A 13639-nucleotide genomic window follows, 5' to 3' on the forward strand; every position below is an offset into this window, starting at 1 on the left:
TTCAGTAGTATCTGCAAATTACAGTATAATTTTATTTACATGCTTTTATAGCATAAAAACATTAATGTATTTACATTGTTGTACAAATATTAAAGTAACTTTTACCAGTAGAAATATAACTGCTACATGTGCACACAACTTAACGGGATTCTATTATATTTTTATAACATTACAAGATGCTACTTGCTTATTAAATCAAATAGAAGTGTAAAGTTGGGTTCCGAACCCAGTGACAAAGTCTTGTTTAATTATAAGTAAGTGAGGTATATTTAGCACCAGTTTCTAGACACATCAGATATAAGGGTAGACTTAACATAAGATATAACCTATTTCATTTGAAGCTATAAACCAGGTTTACAAATGAAACCTGTCAAACCTATTTACAGAAAATAATAATAATAATAATAATAATAATAATATAGTAAAATAGAATCCATCAATATCAATATGTGACTATTTTTGTCTAAATCCATTAAAGTTGAAGTGTAGTTGTACACTGATACAAAGCCAAAGTTATAAACACAGATTATAAAAATATTTTTCCTATGAGATCAGAAAGGTTTTAGCACAGAAAGTAATATTCTCTTTCCTTGTATCTTTCCTTGTTATTGAAAACTGTACATGTATGTTGGATTGGTCAGCTAAAGCCAGACAACTTTATGCAAACAGACGCATGAATACTGCTAGATTTCTAATGTCTTTCAAGCACATTTAAAAAGAACAGAACAGATAAAAATTAAGGTACATGATAAAACAACGAAACTTTAAATAGTTAACAGCAGAGCAACAGTGACATCACAAGTACAGCATCTACAAATAAACCTAAAACTAAACTAAACATGGTTTCCTTACATTTATATCTTGCATATCTTATACACTTTATAACCATCTACAGGATGATATCAAATAAAATGGCCAATCATAAAACGTTACTCTTTCTATCTAACTGTCTACAGTTCTGTGCAAAAGTCGGACAACACCATTAATTGATTTTATTTCCATTCAAAACATTGCCACTATACATTTTTAAAGATTTTTTAAGAGGCAGGAAACCTTACACTCCCCTTATCCTTAGTCTCTGTAACAAAGGATATGGTTGTTTTGTAAGTAGAATGAGTAATTTCTGAATTCAAGCATCCACGTCATCTCAAACACATTAATACTTATCTGGAATCTAGGGGTATCAAGATCTGGAATCTGGGGTAGTTCAGCAATTTAATTTGCAAATATCTTAGTAAAGATATCTTGCAAGCTCTACATCCTTGGAAGGACAGACAAAAACAATTTTCTTCCAGATCTAGAGTTGAGCTCATTTTCTGCTTCATAACAATAACTTTCCACTTCCGTATCTAAGTGGATTTTCTTATCTGTTCCAAAATAACACTTAAATGAAATTGCATTTGATGCCCTTTTTAACTAGAAATAAACAAAATAGAAGGTGATCTTTTCCTTTTTATAGCACTGTATCACTCTGTATAAAAAAAATAAGTTTCACTTTTCCTTCTCCGTTTTCTGCTAAGTTTTCCACTACCAACAACTCTCTCTACATCACCTGTTTCTCTGCTCTCCTGCGCTGTGTTCTTTGTTTGTCTGCCACTCCAGTCTCCAGTATCTTGCCTTAGTACTGACACCATATCTTCCTCATCTCCCTCACCCTTTAGGTGAAGCACCTCTATTGCAGAGGTCCCATCCCCAAAACCGGTGCCAAGCACTGTGAGCCCATTGGGGGATGCTACAGTCATAGCCCCTGCTCTGCTCGCAGTGCTGTTGGTGTGATGAGGGAGCAGCTGGATGCCAGAGGGCAACTGGGCCAGCATGGCCACTGGCAGGCCAGCCATTGTCAGAGGCTGACTGGATGAGGCAAGTGTGATAGGAGAGAGGACAGTGAATGGTGATGGTGAAGAGGACAGCACACTGGTGGAGGAAGGCCGCTGCAGTCTGGGTCGCTCGATTGGAGTGGGCTTGGACACACCAAGCATTGTCTTCTGCTTATTAAGCTGGTCAGAAAGAACTTTTGGGGAAAGAGGGGAGAGGTTAATTTCAATACACCATATTTACATTTGAGCTCAGGTCAGGGGCTAATGTTTGTTTGATTTTCAGATTGTGTTATTTTAAACATTTTGTTTTATGTTCTTCATAGCCTTCTTCTCACCGTTGAGTGTGTCATGGATGTGCTGCTGGTTCTCATCAGTCTTTTTTCGCTGTAGATCCAAGACTTGCCTCACTGAATCCAGTAGCCCAAACATCCGAGTCAGCGTATTCAGAGCTGCTGCATCTAGTACACACACATATCTAATTAGTCTACAGCATATATATAATTTGACACACAGCATAAAAACTAGTTTAAAAGAGAAGGAAACAAAAATGTTCTCAATTTTCAACTGATGATTTTACACCAAATGATTTCCTTTGGTTTATACATAATTAAATTATGGCATTGAAAAACTGCTGCAACTAGTGACTTGCACATGTAAAGGTTTTAATAGGGAAAGGGCAGTCTAAATAATGGTGTGTATGTCAGGCCAGGCCAGCAATGTTAGCAGCAAAAACAGGTACATGGTAAAAATGATGGTAAATGACAAAAAATGGAGACTTGAGTCTAAAGCCATTGACTAAAAAATGGCAAACAGTGCAAAGGGCAAATGACAAAACGGGGTAAAAACTTGTGGTCAACCTCAAAACTTAATATGTTTATTTATCACACTGCCTCAAAGACCATATCAAAAGCAAAAATATTTGAATGTTTGCTGGATTTGGATTTCAGTATGGGAACTGTCCCTGATTGCCTGACAGGGGGCATGTAACTGTGATGTGTGTACAAGTGTGTGACTGGAGCTAAGGGGTTGGAGTCTGGAACCATGACAGAGGTGGGAGAAAATTGGGTATGACAGGCATAATATAAACTGCCAGATTTAATGATGGCAGATTACAGCTATTGTGCACTATACTATATACTTTTTAAAAATAAAAATGTACTATGTTATTCTACCCAGTGCGCTATACTAAACTAAATTGACTTTCAGATCTCCTACAATGGTTGGTTCTTTTCCTCATATAACATTGTCCTATAATTGCTCCATGTTGTTTATATCTGGTGTTTAGGTAATGGCCTAACCTGAATTGAAATGTGTTTAATACAATCATCCCTAGTTACAATACCAGCTGCACAGATTAACTGCTTTCATTACACTTGCTACATAACTACAGCACCTTCTGACCACCCTGTGAAACTGTCTGGCACAATTAAAGGTGAGAAGATTCACATATTATCTGAAATTAGAACCATTTAACACTGTACACTCTTAAAAATAAAGGTGTTTCAAACGATGTTTGAAGCAATATAGGTGCTGTTTAAAAGTTTAATAGTTATTTAACTGATGTTCTTTACCAATAGAAATGTCTTAACACATACATTTCTTTAAAAAAAAATGATTCTTTGTGTCTGTTTTATCACTTTAAAAAAGTGCATATGCACAAATCTATAATGAACACCAGCTTAGTTCTTACCTGACTCTTGCAGGGTAGCCTGCTCACTCCGACGCTCTACTTCACTCAGCATGGCCAGCAGCTCTGAGCGAATAGTGGATACCACTGCTCCCATCAGCCCCATCTCAGCAATGCCCTTCCACAGATTCAAAGATTCATCTGCAGAGGTAACGCATATGCAAACACATATACGCACACACAGCAGAAATACTCATTACTATGAAGCCATCGTAATGAGATTCATGCCTGTGTCTTTTTGCTTAAACTCACCAGATACCTCCTCTGTGTGCATTCTGACATTTTCGTTGTTTGCAGCTGGCATTTCTTGAGGTGGCCAGGAGTCACCCACATCACTATCAGTTTCGTCAGGCATCTCCTCTCCAATGCTTACCCGTCCCATAACTGCAGACAAACAGCATATAAGCTACACCATCTATGTCTTGTGAGATATTATATAGCTAAAACTGCTATCTTGCCCGACTTCAGTCTCATCGGCCACACATCTGCCTGGTGTATCAGTTTCCCAACACTCAAGAAGAAGCTATATCAATGTACCAGCACTGTGTGTGTTAAAAGTGTGCTGTGTACCTGGGGAGGATGGTGTTTGCTGCACACCCTGTGTCAGTCGCGTGCTGTTGATTAGCAGATCAAACTTCGTGCTGCGGCATGAGTTGGTGCACACAGTCTCATGCTGGTAAAAATCAATCTGGCCCGAGTCCATCATCTTTCTGCAAAAAAAAACAAAAAAAAACAGAGCAGAGCAGAGATGCTAGTAAATGGATGACTACTGATCACATTTTAGGTTTTGCATGCTGAGCTTGTCCACCATTCCAAAGCACTTGTTAGTGATAAGATCCCTGTGACTGGCAAAGAGAGTTATATGTGGTGAATAATTGAGCATTAACAATTATCTTAGTGCTAAAATGTTCTAGATGAATCCTTAACTGAACAACAGCAGATATAGAACACATATTCTAGTTCCAGTAATTGAATGAATGACAAAAGGAACATGAAAAAGAAAGCAAACAGACAGACAGTGTAATAATTAAAAAATACATTAACAGAATATACCAGGGTACAGTCACATGTTTCAATATTTTGTTAACTTAAATACATGGGTACCAAGTTGTTTAATGCTTCGTAAATATTAGGAAGCAAAATCTAAATTCTGAACAATCATCTCATACTATTTTTTATATCAATTTCAAATTCCTTGAGTGTACTGGAAATACTGCCCATTTTTACAATATTTCAAAATATACAATATTTTGCATCCCAATTTTTTACTTTTTCAAATTTTGAGTTGCTCTTTGCATAGTAACTTTTAATAAAATTAAATATTATTTCTTCTTCTGACAAGTTGGGGTTTTGGAGATACAAGGCTTTTGTCTGACAGCAACAATATCATATTGCTCTACAATACACCAAACACACCATTAAGATTAGGTTAAATGCTAGTTAGACAGGCAGAGCAGAGAGAGGGAGAGCACCTGAGCATTACTCCTCCAAGCCTGATGGCTCGCTTCCAGTCCTTGAGTGTAGCTTTGCCAGCCAGGTGCACAAACTGCTTGGGGCTAATAAGCTGATCATTGAACTAGACAGCAGAGAGAAAGAGACAGAGTACTTTACTTCAGTGTCCAAAAACACCCTACAGGTCTGGGAAAAATGGCATATAGCATGACTGGTAAATGTGTCTGGTTGGTTAAACCTCAGCTGGTGCAAATAAAAAAGAAGAAAATGCAAAAATGCAATACAGCACAGGAGTTTTTAGATACAAAATGTTTAACTTTACTGTCACATTTCATTTTATGCATTGAAAATGTATAAGCTATGGAGAAATGGGGTAAGACACTCAAGCACAAACATGTTTTAATTCCTTTAATGCGTAAAACTCTCTGGATTTACAATCTGCAAGTTCTGGACCTTCAATAATTCTACATATGAAAAGCATACCTTAACACATCTGACATTGATTCCTGGACATACAAACTTCTTAAACAGAAGAACTGCCTTGCTGTCACCACAGGTGATTGGATAGCCATATTCAACCTCATCTCCCTCGGAATTGTCGTCTTCAAGAAAAACACAAAACATGCAAACATTATCCACAGGGTTCGGTGAAGCTTCAGTTAATACATGCACTATATCTTAAGAGGTGACATTTTAGACAATAGTATTTTCTTAATTGTACTAAAAACAATACAATATCATACCTTGTTGAGTCTCCACAGCCAAAACAGTTGTACTTCTTTCCTTCTCTGTCCTACAAAGAATAATATAAAGATATTTGTACTGTTTTGTGTGTATTAGACGTACATGAATATTTTAACAAATAATTAAAAATAAGTATAAAATTATTAATTCTGTGGAATTACAAGACATCAACAGACAAATCAAAAAGTAACCCAATTCTGCTTGAAAGTTTACATATTCTCATCAGGGTCTTAAATGTTTCCAGTTCAAACTTATTTATCAATAACAGTTAACTGCCTGTGTGAATACACATATCATAAGGAATGCCAATTAAAAATAAATAATATTAGAGTGCTTTCTCCACTCCACAACTTTTGAAATGTGTTTACAGTTATCGTCCTATTGTGGCACCTAATTGTGCCCAAACATCAAGTAGAAGGTTTGAAATCATAATGGAATATAGTGAAGTAGTCTTCCATCTTTATTTTCTACCCCCTATCTGCAATGTATCAGTTACAATGGAAGCAAAACCACCCAAAGGGAATAATGATGCCTTTAACAATAGTTGATACAGTGTTCTTAAGGATGAACTACTCCCTTTTTACACACCTAAACAACTGGCCTTAAACTCAGTCTAACAAAAAAATACATAAGGATTGATTGTCCATTTGAGACATTTAAAACACTCATTCTTCATCAGAAACAAAAATAAACAATTTAAAGAAAAAAAAAGATTTTTATGTCCCTAAAAAGTGTATGTTAACTTCCAATCACAACTGTAAATGACAGTGCCTAGTGCTGTGGTACTCAAATCAGAAGAGCATTTTTGCATGTCTTACCCTTGGGAAACAGACTGAAGGTGCAGGATGAGCTGAGTCTTATGGCCATCACAATGAACATCTTCCTCCTCCTTTATCTTCACTACGTCTCCCACCGACATTGTGATCACAACGCTCTGGTTACTGTGGTCACTCAACACTTTATGGGGTGAAAAAACACTACTTTAGAATCACACAAGCTAAAAGTATAATGCAACACTGTATTTAAAATGTGTTATTACTGCCAAAATTTGAGATAAACAATATTTTCTCATATAATAACTGCTAATACTGCTCATCCATAGACAAGATGATAAAGTGTCCGACAACAATAATGAGTTAAAATGTGCAGTTAATCTGGAAACTTTAACATAATTTTTACGCAAATTAATCACATCACAAAATTTGAAAGAGCCTGGTTTTATTTAGTGATACAACACAGCAATGTTACTGTTGAGTTCAGAAGGTAGTTAACTTTTTTATTAATGTTGAAGTCTTTCTTTCTCTCTCACACACTGATGATGATCATGCACACACAATCACACATACAGCTGATGGCTCATTTCCTTTTTTTCATGAAGGTGGGATTTGGAGCTACTTTATTGTTTATTTTCTCCATTAACACAATTAGTAACATTCATTAACTAAGCATGTTATAATATTCTTGTTTAAAAAGTATCAAAACTACCCTGAAATATTATAATACAGTAAAAAAGGGGATCAACTTCTACGAGGTGTACACCACACTTCACCATTATATTTGCCCCCTTCCCAAAAATACAGTTAAAAACCAGCATTACAAAAAATTTTAATCAGAGTTTTAACCATGAGTTTGTCACATAATATTGATGTGATTAATACAATTATTTTTCTTAAGGGATAAGTACCAATGATGCAACTTCTTTCTAAAGAATTTATTTCTAACACTGATTCTGTTATTCACATTTAAATACCCATTCTCAAAAGTTTAGTCTTTAGGAACGTGTCATTAATATTGATTAATCACAGAATTCTTAGGTTTTTGTTGATTGACACTACTAATTATTAAATACATTATTACACACTAATTATTAAATTTAAAAAAACTTTTTTTTAATAAATCCAGAAATCAGGCAGTAGAGCAGGGCATTGTGGGTGTTGTAGTCCACAGAGCTCGCGTGCGCTCGAGCTTAGTAAACCTGTTTACTAACAGAGTGACCTGCCTGTAATTCTTCGTGCTGATAAAGACAGGGGACTCAGTGAGAGACTTTCTAGCGCTATAGTTACACACACACCGTATGTGGCCCGTATAGCCCGAGCTCACAGCGGCAGGGCAGCTTTTCCTCGGTTTGTTTAGTTTTTTCTCTCAGGACGCTGCACGCAGGACGCTGCACGCACGCAAACTCGCGCTTGTGCGTGTGAGCGCGTTCTCGGTCTGCCCGCTGCAGTACATTGACCCACACCGCACTGCTGTGAGAGGGAGAACCGGGAAATAGACAGTAGACAGTGGAAAAGTGGTGTTTTCTTACCTTTTCTTCTTCTTTTCCTCTTTTCTTTTCCACCGAGCCGAGCGCATCGTCGGCTGGTCGGTCGCAGTGCGCATGCGTCGTGTCGTCTCGCTCCACTTCCTGCGCGAAGGCAGCTGGAGCGCTGGCACGAGAAGCGGCGCCTCGCACGCGATCCACACACACCGGTCGCACGAGCTCAATCTGCCCGCTCTACAGCACACACTCACTCTCACTCAGCCAGTGTAAAGACTCACACACACAACATACAGTCACGCACGAAGAATCCTGCACAACATGAACATAGAGAACAGACCGTAGAGCAAATACTAAAATGTTTAAATTATACATGCAAAAATCGCAAACACTGATTTATCTTCACCTGACTATCTATTTAGTTCATCTGTGGTCTGTGGAGCGCAGTGGAAATGCACGATGTGCACAAACCCTGCAGGTTTTGATTGGATCTGTAATTTCAAAGTGAATGATGTATTAAAGTTTGAGTTTTGTCTTTAAGAAGAAAGACAAAAAAGACAGTTATGCATTACTCATGAGAATAATTTATCGGACGCCGCATCTACAAAACTATACATAAAAAAGTGCAAGTAGGTAAAAGGCAAAAAAAAATGAAGACATGACAATATCATATCTGGCAAGAATCACTTTCACAAAACTGTTGCACGTCTTTCAGCAATGCCTTCATCTGCCCTCAAGAGGGCGACAAAAGTAAATAACAAAAAGTTATAACTCACTTAATCTTCCTCCAATACTCCAATACAAAATATTTATTTTACTATGTGAGTTGATGTGCTTTAATAAAAGTTGTGTGTGATGTGTTGTATAGCTAAATGAGCTTATAGTCATGTTCAAGATGAGTGTAGTAAACCTAGCGTCTATAGGTGACATTTCTATTCATTTAAAATAAAAACTACCCAAAATATTACACCGTAATTAGCAAAATAAGTACGGTTGTTGGAACACAAAGACCTGTATGAATACAGAAACAAGATATTAGTGTAAAATTACCTGTGCACTACGTCAGAGCTAAACATAATGTAATCTATTACCGTTTGTGGAAAAATACAGTAAAACCTCAGACTACACATGTGATTTTATATATCTTGTAATCTTGTTTGTCTGTAAAATTTCTGTCTATAAAAACATTGAACTTTTGAATCATTTGAATATTTTGAACTTTGAATATTGTTTTGAGGTGTAGGGTATATATCACGGCACTGTTCAAGCATTTCAAACATTAGCCCACCCCCATCCTGTGCACAAGCCAGTTGCCACCCCCTAACAACCCCCCCCCCCCCCCCCCCTCTGAAATAAAAATGTCATCTATGCTCTACAGATTTAATAATTTAATATTTGGAATAAATCTTTTATATAGGGATTTAAATCATATTCACAGAGGTTTTTATTAGTATTAAAAATGATTTAAAATACTTAAAAATAGAATGTTTCTACTATTGATATGAAATCCTTTAAAAAATATTTAATTACTTTTGAGAAGTCACTTTTCGAAAGAGCCTGATCACTTCTAAACAGTAACTTACATTCAACATTACATGTTTCGCCAGGAGGTGGTAGTGCATCACAGTTCGTGTTGATGCAGAGAGGACCCGCTCAAAATATCAAGTTTCTTCTGTATTAGCTGTTTGTGCTTTACGCAGTTAAACGCAAGTATGAAAACTGAATACAGTTGTCTAGAAGAAAAGTAAACCCATATGATCTGTGATCTTTGTGTCTTTCTTTTAGCTAGTACTCAAACTTACCCGGTGTGTTAATTAACTGCGTCCAGTTTCAGTGTCTATTCTTTAAGACTACTCTCTCCAGTCAATCCGATACTGTTCTGTTATAATTTTAGCTCAATATAATTTACCCTGTGGTTCTCGGGAACTGTTATTTTCAGAGTTAAGCCCGCCCTAGTGTAGAGCTCCACGATGACTGGCAGGCACTCTGACCAATGAGGCTCTAAGGTAAGCTTAGCCGTTCCCACCCAAATCACTGCCCTGTCCCGCACTGTTCAGAGTGGAGCACAGCTGGGGAACGCTCCAGAGTTGTGTAGGCCTGCTACACTGAGCTTTACTCATGGATACCAGCAGAACATTTACAGTCTAAGAGAAGACCAGATAAAGAAGCCATGCAGCGAATAGCAGGAGGCTGCTGGGATGCTATGGATCTGTTTACTGGAGTTTGTTTTGTTTTCAGCCTTCAGACATTGCTTGTTTACGGTCAGAAAGGTAAGACTGTCATCAGACACTTCTGATACCTGTGTCTACAGAGGTTTTCATTCATGCATTAAGTGCATTATACTTTCGAGAGAGACTAGTTAAGTCTTTAATAAAGTTAGGAAACTTTAATGAGCTCATACGGAGACTAAAACAAGTTCTTAAGTCTTTGTAACTTTTTGGAACACTTTATACATGTATTTATAACCACTATGGTTATCTTCAAACGTTTAGTGGTGGTGTTGATTGAATGAATAATTCAACTGTCCATTTTATTCTAATGATGAACAAATGGATACAAAAATGATTGTTTGGTGTGATGCAATAGAACCACAACTTTTGGGTCTTTAAAATTAATGGTACTTATTTTTTTTTTTTTTTGGAAATTACATTTTAAAGAAACTTCACACAGTGTAAATACAGTTTACCAGTTAAGGACTTACCTACAGGTGCACATCTAAGACAATAACCAAAATAAATAGATCATGCTTGTTAGTTTACTCAAAATTACCTGTTTTCTGTGTCAGAGATTGTCTATATTATAATGTTTTCTGGTTCCGGTTTGTGAAAATAATTATCAAAAAAATGTATAAATGGTATAAGTGACATTTCAGGACAATGTCTAAATGTCCATTAGGATCCAACATCTTATTTAATACACATTTAATTTTGTCATATATAACCAGTATGAGTGAAAATTTAAATAATTTAAACATAAAATGTCAGAATTTAATAAAAAAGTTGAATATTAAGTAAAAATATAATTTCTGTCACTGAAACTAATACTTTCATTTATATTCCACCCATCCAGAACATGGATTACTTCAATCTACATATAATTTACATACATCAGTTGTAATGCACAGTAGCAATAGCAACTTTTTCAGTTTTTTTTAATTTTAAAATAAATACATGTTGAGATGTTGGATAATTGGTCAAAAAATTTAAACAATCACAAAAAGTTGTTTATACATTTAGGTAGGAAATAAAACACAAGGAAATGTAGGATGTCGATCACATTTTTAAATATAAGTTCACATCTGAGTATGAACATCAGAAGTTTGTACAAAACTCTCTCAGGAATCAGATCAGATCCACCTGATGGTTGATTGAACATAATGGATAAGACTATAAATTATATCTTTTTGTACATTTGTGTAAAGGTAAAGTCACAAATTTGCTTAAATTTGAATATTAGAAATAGTGCAGAATGCATGTATTGTGCTTTTCACTGTTTACTACTAGATTGTCATTGTGGGTTTCAGACTATTGGAACACACTGTGTATTGTAAACTGATATCTGAGATTATATATGAAAAGGTCACACATCCAGAATGCTGCTGCTTAGCCTTAGCTTTATAGATCAGAAGAAACATCCTATCAGAATGGACTGACCGGTCCACAGATCTTGTCACACACTTCCAGTTTGGTGCAATATTTCTCAATATGCGTGGGGTTGTGATTCACTTTGGCCACAGACTGAAGAGAGACCACAGAATAAACACACTCACAGTCCCTGTGGATTATGAATTCCAGCAGCATCACTGAGGAAGCTGACTGATGTTGGGGTCACTGCCTTATGTGAATCATTTGTTTTAACATGCCAGAGAGACATATGGAGTCATGCTAGTTGAGAGATATGGATGCTGGGTGAGTTTATTGTCAGAATATGATTGACAGAGGGTATTAGAGGATTGACAGCCTAAACAGCTGAACATCCTGTCAGGCAATCATTCAGGCCTGCAGGGACGTGCCCACAAACCCCTGGGGAGAAAAAAAATTACATGTTGCCTAAAATTGTGTAAGTGATGAGTGTTTAAAATGGCCTTTTCCAGTCAGCTTTTTCCTAATAAGCTTGACTAGCGGGAATGCCTCACTTGATGTCATTGAGTGGTGTGTTTTGTATGGTGTATTAAGAAACACAGCTTTCACCAGTCCTAACTTTTTTTCCTAACCTGGTATCAATCACAAAACAAATGCATTAAGAACACACTGATAAAATGTTTTTAAAAAACATATTATTGTGGAGAGTTTATCCTTATAATATCTTTTTGCACCCCAAAGACTTTGATAGTGCCAACGTAAGACCTAATTGGATGAGATTTACAAGGGGTACTGGGGTAATTTTTTGTTTATAAGTTTTACCCTGTGTTTATCAGTCCCATCTGTCAATTTGACTATATTAGCGTTTTACTCCTCCTGCCACTGAGAAAATGACAGGCCGAGTAGTGCTCTGTAGTTTTCAGCTGATTGATAGTTTTGGGAATTGCCAAGCTGGCTGACGTAAATATCAGGAAACCTGCTGTATGTGACTTTAAAATGTACAGAAGGAAAGTGCCTTGTCTAATTATGTGTTTTCATACACAATGTGAATTTTTAGTGGACACCACTTGTAATAAATACATTCTGCTTCTTAAGGTGTATCCATTGCTGGCACCTGCTGGCATCATTCCTAATGCCAGGCATTGAGTTGAGGATTATAAACCCCCAGCACTGCTGCTATTATCAGAATAGTTTTGGGATGGGGGGGGGGATATGGTGATCATTTAAAATCTTGTCCTGACTGATATTCCTATTTCTGAATGTAATCAGATCCTCACAGCAATGTTCAAAATTCTAGTACAAAGCCTTCCCTGAATTGTAGAGAAAGTTACTGAATTAATTGCTTAAACTTCACTAATTGAATTAAAATAAAATAAAAAGAATTCCACTCCTAAAGGGTAACACTTCGTGATCAGTTTGCCCGATAAAAGTTGACAATTCAAGCCACTAGAAACTGGATGTGAGGGTTTTATCAATAATGTCTTCTAACCAAATACAGCATAGAATTCAATAGAAGTGAGCAATATGACAATATTCTTAATAACAATATTAATAAACAAAATTAAGTACATCACCAATGCTCAAAGAACACTGACCAGCAGTACATTTCATTACAGAGAGAGCATATTTAGTCAACTTTAATTGGATATAGTGTATTGGGAAAAAGTGTTTAAATATCAAGATGATATATTTTTCCCATATGGTCCAGCCCTAGCCTTCACCCTTTAAAATTATAGATCTGACTTCCTACACTCCCAAAATACTATGTAGAATCCACACCACTATGTGCTTCAGAAACAACACTCCTGAATGAAGATACCTTGTGAATACCACTTCTCAAGTATTGTTCACAATAATTATAGTTGTCTTTATATCTCAAATCTTAAGTTTTTTTGTTTCAGTTGATAAAATATCTGATTTTCTACTGTAATATGTCTAATGCTTTCTTGTGATGGTTAACAGTAAGTTTTTTTTGTAAGACGGGCTGGATAGCGTCACAAAATGGAACACACCCAACACATCTCTCTGCATGACTGGGGGCCCTCAAAGTGATTATGGCAGGAAGTTCAAGCCTCGGTTATTTCCAGTTACTGGAGCATAG

The 13639-nt window shown here is 36.4% G+C and overlaps 2 protein-coding genes across 3 annotated transcripts in view; one reads left to right on the plus strand and one right to left on the minus strand.

Annotated features, from left to right (window-relative positions):
- On the minus strand, positions 1-10077 carry LOC103043722 (glucocorticoid modulatory element-binding protein 1). Its single transcript, XM_049480917.1, has 11 exons — positions 9984-10077; positions 8006-8179; positions 6519-6657; positions 5700-5749; positions 5440-5558; positions 4977-5080; positions 4075-4214; positions 3757-3888; positions 3508-3645; positions 2153-2275; positions 1-2011 (listed from the first exon to the last, which is right to left on the minus strand). Exons 1-11 carry the CDS (start codon positions 10075-10077, stop codon positions 1467-1469), a joined length of 1758 nt encoding a protein of 585 aa, XP_049336874.1. The 3' UTR covers positions 1-1466.
- The window catches only part of si:dkey-34d22.1 (discoidin, CUB and LCCL domain-containing protein 1), a 25801-nt gene continuing 22161 nt past the window's right edge, over positions 10000-13639 (plus strand). For both annotated transcript variants that reach the window (XM_049480571.1, XM_049480572.1), the window contains exon 1: positions 10000-10227. In XM_049480571.1, the coding sequence (XP_049336528.1) occupies positions 10128-10227 (100 nt within the window). In that variant the 5' untranslated portion in view covers positions 10000-10127. The remainder of the gene's footprint in view (positions 10228-13639) is intronic.

The sequence above is a fragment of the Astyanax mexicanus genome, chromosome 6, assembly GCF_023375975.1.
Source record: "Astyanax mexicanus isolate ESR-SI-001 chromosome 6, AstMex3_surface, whole genome shotgun sequence".
Taxonomy (NCBI): Eukaryota; Metazoa; Chordata; class Actinopteri; order Characiformes; family Acestrorhamphidae; genus Astyanax; species Astyanax mexicanus.